Below are 15,777 nucleotides of genomic sequence, written 5' to 3' on the forward strand. Positions count from 1 at the left end.
TTAAGGAAATTGACTTTAAAATGCACATTTTAATGCTGCATTTTACTGTAGCAAGAAACTTTTGTTGACACGTTGACAGTACTGAAATCCATTGATTTCAAACCAGGATCCACTAAATTTCTTAATGGCAGTTTTTGTGTATCATGAGTATTCAGAAAGATGTTTAAGCATCACCGTCAAACAAGACAAAACAGTTTCCTACCTTAGCTTTATTTAGTTGATGTGGTTAATAAATATGTTCTTTTGGTGCCTTCTGGTGTGATTTTAACAAATGAGTACACAAAAAATCTACAAGTATGTAGTAACAAACCGGCAAGTCAGAATGAAAAAGAATACATAACAGATGTCAAAGGACTTCCATATTGTACACTGAAAATCCATATACCCAGTGTCTCACTCAACTAAAACACACAATATTGCAATGGTTATAGAACTAAAACTGCTTATGTACAAAAAGAATTGAAGACATGATTACAATTCCCTGACAGTTCTAAAAACCTACCACGTTATGCTGATTACATACATCTGTGATCCTATACGGTACTGTGTCATAATAATACAGTAAAGAGATGGGAGAAGGGCACGACGTCTTCATTTAAGCCAGAGTGTCACACGAGGCAAAAATGTTTGACAAAATCCCACTGCATCTCTAGTGAGTTTGTTGGTTAAATAGAAGACAGAATTTCTGACAAATCTTTCCTTCTGCTACTACAAGCTTTATGTGTACTGCTACCATTCTACATGAGTCCGTGTTGTACTTGACCTTCTGATCCATGAGTCAAAACTGCAACTGCCCCGCCCCCTTCTTCTGCACCCCTTTCCCAGACCCCTTCAATGTCCCCTTCCCCTTCCCCTTCCCCTTCCCCTTCCCCGTTCTCAGCCGCCTGCCACACCACAGCCGTGTCTACCGGCTCCGGGGCGTCAATGGCGGGAGGATCTGGGGGTGGTGGTGAGGAGGAGGAGGAGGGGGGTGCCGCCTGGTCATGGTCATGGCCAAATCCCAAAGCTTCCTGGCAGTCAGTAGTGGGGTCCTCCACCTCCTGCACCACCACTGTGTGAGTGAGCAGAGCAGGGGTGGCTGCTGGGTGGTGGCCTGGCAGGTCTTGGGGCTCCTGCTGCTGCTGCTGAAGAGTTTGGCTGGGCTGCGGTGGCTCCTGGTGCTGGGCTATGGCCTGTAGGGTCAGCTGCTGATGCTGAGGGGTGGCAGAGAGCAGCGGCAGCCCCTGGATGTGAGCCGTCTGCTGCTGGCCAGGGACGGTATGGGCGGCCACGGGCTGGAAGGTCATGTGGAGAATCTGCGTCTGCATCTGAGGGCTGAAGGCCTGCAGGGTGATCTGCTGCGGCTGCTGATGATGCTGCTGCTTCTGCTGCTGATGAGCCACGAGGTGCTGCCCCGAGTGCAGAGTCAGCTGGTGGATCTGGGGCGCCTGGGAGCCCGCCACCGCTGAGACGAACTGAAGGGGCATTTGCAGTGTGTGGGTGTGGGTGAGGGAGGGCTGAGCAGTGTGCTGAGCGGAGATCTGCTGCTCCTGCACGATGACGCCACCACCGTTGTCGTCCTCTTCCTCCGTGGCCGTCTGGAGGGCGAGCGTGACGGGCACCTGCATGGTGTGGAGGGTCTGGGCGTCCTCGACCACCACCACCTGCGTGTAGGGGTGGGCGATATGGCAAAAATGTCATATCACGATTTTTTTTTACATATCTCGATTTCTATTTTTTTCATCACAATCTTCCATCCAAAAAAAAACCCCAACAAAAATCTAAATTTTCATATGCTTGCAATTTGTAATTTGCAGTTACTAAAATGCCAACACACGGATGACACACTCATAAAGTGCACAATTAGAATACAATAATATAAAGAATAAAAGTGAAGACAACAACACAAGTAAGTAAACACATCTTTGATACTGATAGTTCACATCCTCACTGAAAGACGATCTATCCGATTTCTTCCCTTTGCCAGGTTCGAGACGATCTTGTACACGAGATCACGATTAATATCGTCATATCGCCCACCCCTACCTGCGTGTCTGGTGGCAACTGCTGCTGCAGCTGCTGTGACAGCTGCTGCTGTTGCTGCTCCACAGTGGACACCACCGCGTTGGAGGAGGAGGAGGCCTCCAGCAGAGCCCCCGGAGTGGTGATCAGGGCTCCGGCGTTGGCGGCCAGGGCCTCGGCTATGAGCACCTCCGGGTGGCTTTTGGCCTTGTGGGCCACCACACTGTCCTTCTTCTCAAACTTCTTGCCACAGATGCCGCAGGAGAACTGATAGAAGGCGTCGGCGTCGTGCTTCTTCATGTGCCAGTTCAGAGAGGCCTTCTGGCGACATGTGAAGCCACAAATCTCACATCTGACACAGAGAGAGAGAGAGAGAGAGAGAGAGAGAGAGAGAGAGAGAGAGAGAGAGAGAGAGAGGTATCAGTGGGAGAAGAGAAACGGAAGCAAAGCAAAGCAAAACAGACAACCAAGAATTAATCACATTCTTTAACTGCCATCTCTGTAATATAAGATTCTCAATTATTTTTACATTCTTGGACTTAAACTAAAAATTTTACTCACAAGTGAGAAAAAGTGTCACTACAACAAATTGTATTGGACAACTTACAAGAGATAAAGACAACACGACAGCACTCCAAGTTTTGTGTTTTATTGGCCGTCAGACGTTTCGGTCTTAACCTCCTTCAGTGTCGGGCAATAAAACACAACATTTGGAGTGCTGTCCTGTTTTCATAATTTTGAGGAATGAGCACCCAGGTTTTTTTTTTTTTTTTAACTTTGGTTGAGTTGAGTGCGTTACACCCATTAGTTTGATACATTTTATAAGAGTAAATGAGGGCAAGTTGTGATGCTGGTCCAGCAGGGTTTCTATACTCACTGCAGCGGCTTCTCTCCGGTGTGAATCATTCGATGCACAGCAAGGTTGTGGGAGCTCTTGAAGGCACGGGCACAGAACTCGCAGATGTAGTCTCTCTGGTCTGAGGGAAAAAAAAAAATTCTGATGTCAACGCCTAGTATTAAATACTGCAGCAACATCTGAATGTAGATTATTATATTGTGCAGCCAAAATGTACCTGGGTTAGGGTTTAAATTGATAAGGGGTGCTCTGTGACATGGAGACAAGGGTGCAGTATATATATTTAAATTTAGTTTTTTTTAAGTTTAAGTTTAAGCCTGCACACCTCGAAGGCTTCTTTTTCAGCAGGTGCAGCTTTTCAGGGTACTTCAGTCATCACTTTACACAAGGAAGAGCGCGACACTGCTTCTTCACGGACACGGTTCATCACCACTTTTTTTTTTCCCCTTGGTGCTGACGTTTCGGCACTTAGGCCTTCAACAGTTTAAAAGTTTAAAACAATAATGACACTGATATGAAGCTTGGAAGGACTATCACATCAAATCATGTGGTTGCTTTCTGGACTGAAGAGTAACAGAGCTTTGAAAGGGTGTATCATGATACTGCCTTCTTGCATGACGATACAGTATCGTGACCCGTATCATGGTTTCTTTTTTGGTTCAATACAATATCGTTACAGCCCTAGTGGCTGGTATTTATAGATAAAAAAAATAATTGTAAGTATTTTTTGAAGGAAACCGGGCAAGATATATAGTGTTATTTTGTTACACATCCCCCATCACCATAGGATCTGTAAACACCCATTCTGATTATTCATCTGTAAAATCATCCAATATCCAACTAGGGGCATTGTTACCTGTATGATGCTTGGCGTGACGTAGAAGCTGTTTTTGCAGCCGAAACAGCCGGCCACAGGAGGGATGAGGACACACATACTTCTTCTTCAGCAAATGCTGATACTTAATATGGTGCTGGAAAGACAGACAGACAAGAGTAGGACACAAAACACTTTGAGAACCACTAATACAGTATATGGAGCCCTGAGGAAGGTCAGAAGACCGAAAGCTTGGCAGATTAAAAAGAACACAAAGAGGATTTAAGTGTGCAGACATTTTTCTTTCTATTTGCACAGTTTTTGTTGATGTTTTGCACATTTTAATCGTGGCGGTGTGATCCGGCTAAACACAGAACCCTTAATATAAAAATGGGTAAAACAAAGCACAAACACACACAAACAAACAAAGCAGCAACTTCGTCTGAAAGTATGACTTGGTTGGTTTCCATGACAAACCTGGAGGTAGCGAGGGTGAGCCAACACTGTCCCACATCCCTCCATCTCGCAGCGCACGTACTGCACTGGGGGCTTCTTCCTGTGTAGGCAACAAGCAGATGACAGGCAACGTCAATCACAGAGGAGCCACACCCCACAAAACACACACCAAGGAAGCTTAAATTGACACAGAAATCAGACACAGTGGGTTTAATGGATAACCACTTCAGACTGTGTGGGTTTGTTTTTCCTCTTTCAAAAACAAATGATTATATTCCAGAAATGGATTTTTTTCTGATGCATACCCGTTTTCAACATGTGGGAGAGAGAGAAAGGAAATCTACCTTCTCTTTGGGAGCCGAGGACTCTTGTCATCCTTTCGTCGCCTCCCCCTCCTGGAGAAAATAGAGGTCAGATTATTGTTGATTGTTGAAACCTTGGAACTATTTTACTACAATTTCCACGTACAGCCACTGGCGTAACGCAAGTACTTCAGGCCCCCCTGCAAGCTACCAAGAATGGGCCTAATATCATGTGGAGAAAAAGAGGGCCTAATATCATGTGGAGGGGGCCCGTTTCTTCAAGTCAAGGGCCCATGTGGGCCACCCCGCCTCGTATGGGCCCCCCTGCCTCGCGGGGGCTGCGGGGGTATACTTCACGCCCCTGCGTACAGCAGATAGGCAGCCCTGCACCAAGACCCTGACAGCCACTACACACACTTTGTGTCCATTCCATCAGCCTACCTCCCGCAAGGCAAGACATCATTGATGATTGAGGTTTAAAACAATATCTCACACACATGCAATTAAAATGTCCCCCAAAGGTTGTTGTGCCTAGGCTGACAGTGAAGCGCGAGTCCATAAGCGCAAGTCAAGGACGGGAGTTTGAATGATGGCATGTAAGCCTTACAGTAGGTTCTTCCTCACTGCCTGGACTACGCATGTTGCTGTTTGATCCTGTAAAATGAAGAGTTCAGATGCAAAACCCCCTAACTCCATTTCTGAAGACCTGCACTTCTATATTTTTAGAGAACCCTGTTGTTGGTTTGGTTTACATTCATGTACTTGATAATACATATAAATAGTTATATTACATAAATAAAATAAAAACAAATATGCAATTTTGATAGCTTTATATATTAAATAAAAATGAATTAAGATTATTTTCTGAAAAAGCACTTAGGGGGGTTTGCATCTGAACTCTTCAAATGTTTGTGTTTGCAAGCCTAAACCTTATTTCATATACCATGTGTGTGTCCTGTGTAGCCATCTTGCCTGTTTTTAACAAACCCCGTGCTGCTTCCTAATCTCCATTAATGACGGCAGGAGTTAAGTAATCGAGGCATTTCAATGATATCTTGTGGTAAGTACAATGCCCAATTATAACATACTTTGTGTCAATTAAGTAAATTAAGTTAAATTCAACTATATTACACCAGTATACCAAGATATGGTGTAATGCCCAGAAATAATGGGAGTAAAATCTGAATATTTGGCTAAACTAAACCATGCTTCCAGAGGAATTCAACAAGATTTTCAGCTCACTTCCTTGGCGCCTCTGCCTCCTCTCCAAACTCATTTTCCAGCTTCACGTCTCCACCTTCATCACCTTCACCACCCTCTGTCTTTATTTCAGGTTCCCTTTCTCTGGATGGAGCCTTCTCTTTCTTCTCCTTGCTTCGGGGAGCAGATTTTCGCCTTGGCTTGTGTGTATCTCTGCTGTGGACAAATGAAATTGATATGGATGGTAAATGCACAAGTGATTTCAATATGGCCATACACTTAAACCCACTTTGATTGAAGCAGTGCATGTATACGGTCACATAGTGTGTACCTTTCAGCCTTGGGGTCATAGCTCTGGTCATTCAAGTCATCCCTGAAGGGTACGTCTTCATCGCTACTCAACACTTCCTCTTCTCCACTAGAAAAGGTTATTTGGAGACAGTAGATGTTTAGAGGGTGTGGCTGAGCCTGACCCCTCGGCATATACCACAAAGCTGGTTCAGGAGTAAACCAGGTTAAGTTAAGAGTTAATCATCAAATAGAAGAGCATGGAGTCCTGTGTGTTCTTCAGAAAATGAGGACTCCATGCTCTTCAATTAGATGATTTACGTACCTCTTAACTTAACCTGGTTTATTCCTGAACCAGCTTTGTAGTATAGGCCCCACATCTTTTATTAGGAACAGGCATGCTGGAGTTGAGAGTGTAGACAGTAATTTAACACTAGAACTACCACGGAGGGGTCAATTGACCTTTTTACCTAAAAGCCCCACAAGAGGGTCATTTGACCCTTTGGACCCCCTGCTGACACTCCTTTTGTTGTGGAAATGTGGCTGTTAGCAGCTCACAGCTGTCACTTGAGACACAGTGTGTGTGTGTGTGTGTGTGTGTGTGTGTGTGTGTGTGTGTGTGTGTGTGTGTGTGTGTGTGTGTGTGTGTGTGTGTGTGTGTGTGTGTGTGTGTGTGTGTGTGTGTGTGTGTGTGTGTGTGTGTGTGTGTGTGTGCGTGTGTGTGTGTGCGTGTGTGGATCATGTCCAATGCCTGTTGAGTGCTGTATCTCTGCATCTTCGTTCCTTGGAGAGGAGCTTCTTTCACCACAAAATTCTTGAGGGAAGTGAAGTAGTAGTCCACATGCACTGGCAATTGCCAGGTTGCATTCACATGAGTCGTTATGGTCACATGGCATGGGAGATTCACACGTTACAGTTTTTCTCGATTGGTTTGGCTAATTTCTCGAAACTGAGATGACATTATCAAAACAACACAGACAAATCCCCAAACCAACTTGCAATTTCCCAAAACAGAATGGCATTTTTCATTGCTTTCATCAGATATCAAATGTTTTGTACATGTCTCAAATGTTTAGTACATCTCTGCAGATGGCTATGTACAAATACCCTTCAGTTGACACATTCAGCATACATTTAGCACATTTTCCAAATAAATGTACCTTGCTTATCTAAACGAATTAGACAATTCTCAGTCTAATGGTTGCCCTCTCCAAAACACGTCAGCATTATTTCATTGTGTAAGTCATCATATGCAAAGTGGTCTACGCAATTCCCAAAACAGTCAAAGACATCATATTTTAAGAATTTCATTACATAGTAAATTCATGACAGTGTTCAACAGGTCAGATGGTATTGTAACTTTACTAGTTAGTAGAAAATAATTTTACAACCATGTATACTACAGTTTCCTCTGTTATTTGGCTAATTTCATGACACTTTTTCAAACGACATTCTGTTTTGAACAATTGCTAGTTGCTTTGGCATTTGTCCAAGTTATTTTGAGAATGTTATCTCTGTTTTGAGAAATGAGCCAAACCCATGAGAAACCTGTGATATATGGGCATTACTTTCTGTATATGAATTTACAGTAAAGAAAGTTACTGATAAATGTCCTTGGTAAATTATCTGTGTTGTCAAACTTCAATGGTTTCACTCACTTTTTCATTTTATACATAGTCGAAATCTGTTAGTTGAACATACACGTAGATAAAACACCTAAACATTTTGACTGGCAGTGCTTACACAATGGCAAAGGGACAATGTATTTTGGGGGTACTGATGATATATGTGGGGAAGACATTTAGTTTTGACACATGGGTAAACTGTTTTTGGGGTGATATGAGCGAGTGATGAGGATCCATGTAGTTATGCTGAACCATCCAGTTTATTTTGACAGAAGGACTAAATGAATGCAAATGAGCCAAAGTAATTGAGAAGGATCTATGCCATTTTGATGGTACTGACTATTTGTATGTGAGACGGTTTAGTGCTGATGCAAGAATGAGGTGTTTTGGGAGGTATATGACATTTTGCTAGTTATCTGAACTGTTGTGCAGAAGTGTAAGAATGTTTGGCCAAATGACCCAATGGTTATAGGAATGTTGAAATCTCAGTTTCAAGAAATGAGCCAAACCAATCGAGAAAAACTGTAATTCAACCATTATCTGGTTGCAGTCATATGATTCGTCATGATCACATGGGACATTCACACGTTCATTGATGACTTATATGAAGAAAATGTTCTGATATGTTTTCAGGACAAGCATTACACTGAGAATCAACCAATTGGGATAGGTGCATTCATTTGAAAATTCTACTAAATGTAAGCTGATTGTGTTAACTGTAGGATACTTGTACATAGCCATTTGCAAGGATGTACTAAATGATTGAGACATGTACAAAAGCATTTGAAATTTGATGAAAGCAGTGATAAATGCCATTCTGTTGTGAGGAACTGCAAATTAGTTTTGGGATTTGCCCATGTTTTGAGAATGACATCTCAGTTTCAAGAAATGAGCCAAACCAATGGAGAAAAACTGTAACACACTGTCCGCCAAACTGTGCTATCTGTCTTTGCTGCTGATATCTTCATGCAAGTTGCTATTTACTTGTGGTGATTTTGGAGGCTGACAGCCCTTGGGAAGAAGCTGTCTGTCCCTGTTTGTCTTGGCTGTGACCCCCTCACCCCTCACCCCACACACGGCCCCTAACAGCCTCATTACCATAACAAAATGAGTGATTAGTGTATTAGGTAAAAGCCGGCGGGTCAAATGACCCCTCTCTGGTACTTCTAGGTAGGCAGAAAAATCCTGGTAGTTCTAGTGTTAAACAAAACAGTAATGAGGCTTTTTAAATGCCAGTTCCACCATTACAGCATTATGTTTTACGTATATTGTGTCTCTGAACTGTCAACAGCCCGTATCAATCTGCTGGAACGTTAACAAAGCCAAAAAGAGTGTGCTTGTGTTGGTCCACAGGTTTTGGTCCACTAGGTTTTGGTCCACAACGTGCAATGTGGCTTGTGGCTAGTTATCTGGCTTGTGGTCGAACCTGTTTGTTTTTGGTGGTTGATTATGTATGCAAGGATTCTTTGTGTAATTTTTCAAAAGTTGAAGTTTGACATGTAAGTCAAGCCTTGTTTTTTGAAGGACCATTTACATAACTATAATGTAATGGGTAGAAACACGGCTAACACTACATGCTAGCAGGCCAGCATACTTCCTTTGTCATTACAACATCATTAAAAAAGGTTTACCTCTGATGCTGCTTGTTCTTGTCTGGCTGAGAGTCAGTTTGCAATGTTGGTTCTTCTTCCCCGGGGACTTGTGCTTCCTCAGAACTGACATCATTCTCCTTCACCTCCCTGCAGAGATTAATGAAGGTGATGGATGAGAAAAGAAAACTTCCCTAACCAGGCGTGCAGACTGATGGAAGATCAACGTGCAATGTTTACAGTAATTGTCAAACTTGCACAGATAAAAAAAGTCAGTTCACTTTTAAAAGTTCCCCTCATCCCCTGCTACTACAATGCAAGCTGGTGTGGTGGATGGTTTAAAGGCCGCCTCTCAACGTCATTTCATTAATATTGCTGTGTTCCCCATTGCTATTGAATGTGTTACGCGTTGGTCCGGTTTAAAATAAAAACGTTCTGGTCACTTTGTTTCAAGCCGTTTTTGCAAGCTAGCAAGGTGGATGGTGGAGAAACGAGACGGTGTTCCGGGTTTCTCGTGGAAATGCGTCTCTGATTGGCTCACTCCTGCTCTCGTGGCAATGCGTCTCTGATTGGCTCAGTCCTCCTGTCCTCGGAGAGCTTGTAATGGGAAACAGAGTCGCCACTTCCCCGGGTGGTACTGCACTATAGGGCACCAACGGAGGTGTGCAGGTCCCATTCAGGGCTGTGCTCTTTCGACAGCGACCCCTAGGCGAACTGCAGGCAAGGAGCGACCAGAGTGGGCATGCTGTATGTATGAGGCTTTGTGCTTTGTGTGTATCTGAGAGTAACAACCAGCTGATAGCTAAGCTAAGCTAGGTTTCGGGCCACCAGACATTGCTTGTTTTGAAAACAAGCAGAAAAAAATTACTCGACATTTTTTAGAAAAATGGGTCGACATAAACCTTTGTGGGCAACGCCTTCTTTCGACGTGACGCAACACAGAAAGGCTTTCGTGATTCGCTCGTTTCTCTGCATTATTTATGTCAACTGGGAAACACCGGGAAACACAGCCAGGAGAGGTGAAACACCGCTATGAGAGCCTTGCAAGTGAGTTTAACTTGGGGTGACCGTCCGATTTTCAAAAGGAGTGAGTAAAACTGTGTTTTATCGGAAGTTGGCCTTTAACAATATCAGTCCCACCATCACCCAGATCTGCTCTATGCATAGAAAACGGACAGTGCAGTCCTATTGTTTAAAGTGGTTAGATTGTCTTAGAAATGAATTCCATGCAAGTTGCAACGAGATATTTTTTTGTTTGAACTACATGTATGCATGAGCTCTCTAACAACTCTTGTTTCTTGGTGTTTGTGGTTGTGTGTTCCATGGATGAGCTACTTACTTTGCTACAGCTCTCTTTGCAGTTGATTTGTCTCCAACTAATAAAAGAAAGAAGAAAACCATACTCAATATCCCGCACAACACATCTGTGTCTATACAGTAATGCCTTTAGGCAATCATTATTAGGGATACCGATACAATCTGATACAATACAAGATCGAAACAAACATGTGCCTTCGCACACACGCAGTCTAACTATTTTTACGTACTAGAGGGTGTGTCTGCATCTGGCTCACTTTTACAGACCATCCTGGGTGATGCCCCAGTTTGTCGAGTGGAGGCAGCTTTGGACCTGCCCTGATTTTGACCCCGCTTGGAACGAGGGCCTAGAGAAAAGGGCAGAAATTAGCAGACACTGCCATGGCGAAACTATAAAAACGCAACTTACAAGACATGTTTAGTGTTCAGCACTGTGCATTCAATGATGTACTAACCTCGTGTCGCTGATGAATCTTTGTCACCATCCTCACTGTAATACAATCAACAGAGAGCAAAGAGGGGAGATTACTGATCTGCTTAAAGTTTGCCACAACAGTTTGGCAAGCACCGCACATGAAAATAACAAAAAGACACTGTTGTTCACAGTTGTGGCTAAGTGTATGCTATGGTGATTCTGATGGCATTAGTGGGGTAATGCTGTGATTTTTGTAGGTTTAGTTTAACTGCACATTGGAGACTGGTCAAACGCAATCTTTTTGACAATAACGTTCACTTGACTTGACTTGATGAAAGGCCAACAGACTAACCACACTTTTGTAGTAAATTAAACACAATTTCCAAATTTTAAAGAGAACACATTGCATATGCATCACAATAGATCTCTTGGTTAGCCTGACTATCACATGACTATATCTCGAGTGAGATATCGTCTGGGAACAATCTATTGATTGTGGGGGTGGAGGTGGTCTTGTGTCTGATGTCAAAATTGTGCTCTGTAAAAAACGAGCTTCCATTTATCTAATGCAGGGGTGGGGAACCTATGTTTCGAGGGCCGTTTGCGACCTTCCATATAAGCCTAAAGTTCAGGGGGAAAATCTGGTTTGTGTTCATAGTACGGCCCTCGGAGGACTTTTACAGCCCTTGGATGAATATGAAGTGGACGCTCAAATGAAAAAGGTTCCCCACCCCTGATCTAATGTCTTGCCTGCTCTGTGTGGGATCTCAAACTTTAAAGTTAGGAGTCTGGCTACAGGTCATTTCAACAGGATTGCTACATGGTGGCCAGGTTGTAGGCAGATACTGTTCCACACAGAACAAGTTCCAGGCCTTAACACAATCCCAAATGCCTGAATGTAGCATTCATATTTAAACTGTACCTCCCAAGGTCATCAAGGCCTTTTTCAGTGACCCACACCCAGAAATTGGGTCAGGCTAAGTCTAAGACAGGTAATGAGGAAATGAGCACAGCTATGCTAGGATACATGGTCACATTCTATGGTATGCTATCCACAACATGCACACTGAGGGTTGGCCTACAACACACTGCATTGCATCCTTCAAAATTCCATCCCAGTGCATTTCAAAGTAGTGTCAAACGTATCCATGGGATTGGGTTATGAGGCTGTTTTTGCTAGGCCTATGCACTTGCTGCCATTTGCACGCTTTCTACGGATTTCTCACCCTTTTGACCTCATGATTAGGTTTGCACTTTGCATAGTCTATTCCAGGACTGGTAATCTGACATACAGGGCATTTACTGGTGGGTCGACACAGGTGTTTTTTTGTTGTTGTATATTCCCAGTCAAGTCTGGGTCTATGCACACACACACACATTGCTCAGGTTGCCTAAGAGTCTGCACAGCCATTCTGCATGATGCCATACATAAAATGTCCCCCCTGTTAGCAGACTCTTTCCATAAGAGTAGGATAGTTTGCTAGTAGTACTACCCTAGCACAGCAACAGCAAACAGCAACAGCAAAATGGGGGACATATTGTTCAGTGCCTTGCTGGCAACTGAAGTTATGGAAAAGTTGTGTCAATTCATCACACCCAATAAAAACTACAGACCAAATAGTTCAACAAAACTGTGATGTAGAAGCATTTTATCCACACTTTACCATATCACACATATTTCATTCCCAGTACGATCTTGTGTGAATTTCAGTTAAGACATCTTGAGTGTAGGCCTACAAAAAGTAGCATTCGTATATACTATATCGCTTTTCCAATACAAGCAACAGTAAGACCAATATAGATTAATAATAATAATTAAATAGGCCACTTTAACACATCAGGATGAAGACTAGACCTCGTCTCCAAGACATGAAAGTATCCTGACACACTCCCACTGCAATTCTCATTTCCTAAGAAATCTACTGTAGTAGTTCAATTACAGACAAAGTTAACCTGATTTCCCCTCACTTCAACAATGTCCCTTAGTTGTAAGTTCTTACACTGAGGCGCACACCCTCTCAAGTTCAAGTTGGTGAAGTTCCTACCCCTCCCATTTTTAAGGAATTGTGCTGTGAGATACTGTCAACACTCATTGAAAAGGTGGACCATATTGAGAATCAACACTTGAGGTTAGATAAAGTTAACGTGGATTACTCATTTTAACTAGTACGTTCCACCGATCAAGACACATTCAAACGAGTTTTGAAAAGAGGGCATATTTACACCATTAACTTTGCATCTCGTCTGACCATCAATAAGCGTAGCAAATGTTACCCTGTAGCTGGCCTGGAATGATCCCCCGTTTCACTGACAACCTCAACGCCGCTAGCGGCCGTAGTGCTTCTTCGCCGCCGAGGATTTGCAGGTTTCCTCCGTCTGTTGGAATCTGTATCACGACCTGTTTCCTCCGTATCCTCGCTGGCCTCGTGCAGCCTCCATGCTGGTAACGTTCGTGTAGAGCGATCACGTAAAACCCGACCAGACGCCGGAGTGTTCGCAGCGCCGTTCTTATTTGATGAGTTAGAAACCTCGGTCTTCGAACGACACGCTCCGCGTCCCCTCAATGCTTTACCCGGGGTCGGCACGGCACCCTGGGACGCGGATGTTTGTGCGGCCTCCTCGTTAGCTGCTGCTAGTGGCGTGTCCTCTTTACCGATTATTTCAGACATTTGCGGTTCCATAACCGCTACAATTTTGTTATTGGTCTTACCGGTTGTCCCGAAGAGTTAATGTGAATTTCTTGACATGGGAAAGCACAAGGGTTGAGTGTAAAATAAGATAACAGTTTGATTATTTAAGGCCCTAATCCGACTAGCAAACATTGCTCTGTGGGTATCAGTCCGTTGAAAAACAGATGCATATTGCTATTTAACAATAAGTCAAAACTTGGTTAATAACTATAATAACTATGCAAAATCCATTTTTAAAGAACCCCACACTATTTTTATGTTCTTAAAGCTATAGCAAACCACACTATTTGCACGCCCCTATACCGTCGTCCTCCAGTGCGCTTTGTTGCGTCTCCTTTAAGCAAAAATAAAGCAAGGGGTGACCTCATGAACAACACCCATGCAGCAGCCGCTGAGGGGGGAACAAAAGTACGGATATGTACAAGATGTGTGTGGTATCATCAGATAGGTTCTAACAACTCGTCCGAATGATATAGCCTACTAAGTTGAGCGTATCCTTTAGATTTAACTTGACTATCGCGTTTTAGTCATCGGTTTTATCATAGCATGTTCAATATAGGCCGCTGCCTCTGATTAATAGGCTAGTGTGGCCACGCACGATTAATCGGAGATACAAAAACGCATAACCTAGCATGCCGCATTTTTTATTTGTAGTATTAGGCCCTAATATTATTTTAAGACCATTTGCGATTCCAACATTCGCAGTTCAAACATGAAACGCATTTGGCATTCATCGCAGAAGTTATACTTTAACAGTTAGATTTTTTTAAAGGAGGCCTATAGGCCTAGGCTAGTTTTAGGCCTCATTTCCCCCGTGGCCGTGGCCGTAGGCCTAATTTGGACATGCCATTCGAATACACGTAGGCCTTACTTGACTGAACAGGCCCCAAGAGCGTTAACAAGTCTAATTTCCAGTTGGACCACTTGTTTTGGCTACTTTAAAACGTCGATGTGTTTATTATTCACCAGTGTCCCAATGTATGCGCAAAACCATGCGTAATGGTGGGATGTAGGCAGCTCGCAAAGATTTGAGTCCTTCAGCTGGCCTTTTAGGCCTAGGCCTACCCAGATTCTAGGTAGGCCTACACATGGGAAATACCTCAGTGCGTCTCTGTATGTAATTCAGAGAAACCTGAAGCCCTTATTCTCTGACTGTCGGCATCTGTATGCCCAAGAAGGCTAGTAAAAAAATGGGGCATGCTCACTGCAATTTCTTTCACAGGGCCTTTAATCTGCCCCCTTTGACCATAAGGTAAGCGTACCCATTAAGCCCATGTACCCTTTAAGCCCACTTTCAACTTTGAGGTCAATTTAAAGAAAGGGAAAAGGTGGATTTTGTTGTTCATCACCCTATCCAATTAAAGGGTTTAGTAACTGACAAAATGTTTTTTATTGCAAACAAATCACATTTTTTATCGTCGAGTTATCCCCGTCCAAGTGAACCCAGTCTCAGGACTACTGACAAGAAGTTGCCTCAAAACTTTGCTGTTTTGGGACATGTCAGAAATCATAGAATTTCAGCTAGTTTAAGTAAAATATTTTGAAAATACTTTCATATTTAGTGAACTAAGAGGTAAATGTAATGATTTTTATATATATACATGCAGTGTTTTACTAAATTATAGCATTTCCCTACAAATGGAAAGATGTGTTTTATGAGCGAGCAAACGCCGATATTCTCTTGATACAACCACACACCATCTTTATCTTACTCTACTGTAAGACTTAAGGTGGTTAGGTATGAATTCTAAGCATATTCCAGTTTGTTTGGCATTGATCTTTAAAGAAATGCATCATGAAATGTTTTTGTGGAGTTGATTATTTCCATAAAATAGCTTTTTGTATAGGCGGGCTTAATGGGTACAAGGTGGGCTTAAATGGTACACCCCATTGAAATGCATGCAAGTTGGCATGCATGCTAATGAAAAATGCCTTTGAGGGACATAAAAAGTGCTGTACAATCTGAAGTAGTAGGTCAAAAAGGCGTAATGTAATGAACTAACAATAATCAATAAGAAAAAATAAATTTCTCTGTTTGGATGAAGAATTTTATGAAGTATATGAAGTAAGAGATGCTGTAATGTTTAATTAGGTTTTATGCATTATTTTTTTAGCAAATCTTACATTTTGGAAAAATATTTTGATCCGAAACCATTTATGCCATGTAGGCTACACTGTTTAAACTCAACTCACACACCTCACCAGGTATTTTGATAGAGAAATA

The 15,777-nt window shown here is 42.8% G+C and overlaps 1 protein-coding gene across 2 annotated transcripts; it reads right to left on the reverse strand.

Moving 5' to 3' along the window:
• Window positions 1-191: 191 nt before the first annotated feature.
• zfp91 (ZFP91 zinc finger protein, atypical E3 ubiquitin ligase) lies at window positions 192-13,877 on the reverse strand. 2 transcript variants are annotated; one of them, XM_063218704.1, is made up of 13 exons: window positions 13,138-13,877; window positions 10,904-10,938; window positions 10,679-10,795; window positions 10,471-10,507; window positions 9,174-9,281; window positions 5,961-6,047; window positions 5,672-5,842; window positions 4,472-4,522; window positions 4,149-4,227; window positions 3,714-3,828; window positions 2,879-2,978; window positions 2,026-2,353; window positions 192-1,643 (listed from the first exon to the last, which is right to left on the reverse strand). In XM_063218704.1, exons 1-13 carry the CDS (start codon window positions 13,542-13,544, stop codon window positions 738-740), a joined length of 2,541 nt encoding a protein of 846 aa, XP_063074774.1. In that variant the 5' UTR covers window positions 13,545-13,877; the 3' UTR covers window positions 192-737. The 2 variants fall into 2 exon arrangements, with proteins under 2 accessions (XP_063074774.1, XP_063074773.1); XM_063218703.1 differs by having other exon boundaries at window positions 5,672-5,845.
• Between the last annotated feature and the right edge of the window lie 1,900 nt (window positions 13,878-15,777).

Source organism: Engraulis encrasicolus, chromosome 16 (genome assembly GCF_034702125.1).
Source record: "Engraulis encrasicolus isolate BLACKSEA-1 chromosome 16, IST_EnEncr_1.0, whole genome shotgun sequence".
Taxonomy (NCBI): domain Eukaryota; kingdom Metazoa; phylum Chordata; class Actinopteri; order Clupeiformes; family Engraulidae; genus Engraulis; species Engraulis encrasicolus.

Excerpts from the sequence above, each read along its gene's own strand:
- zfp91 (XM_063218703.1), bottom strand. The coding sequence starts at position 13,544 with ATGGAACCGCAAATGTCTGAAATAATCGGTAAAGAGGACACGCCACTA. Across the intron at positions 2,979-3,713 it reads TCACGCCAAGCATCATACAG|ACCAGAGAGACTACATCTGC; the intron begins GTAACAATGCCC and ends TTTTTCCCTCAG. Across the intron at positions 2,354-2,878 it reads ACCGGAGAGAAGCCGCTGCA|ATGTGAGATTTGTGGCTTCA; the intron begins GTGAGTATAGAA and ends TCTCTGTGTCAG.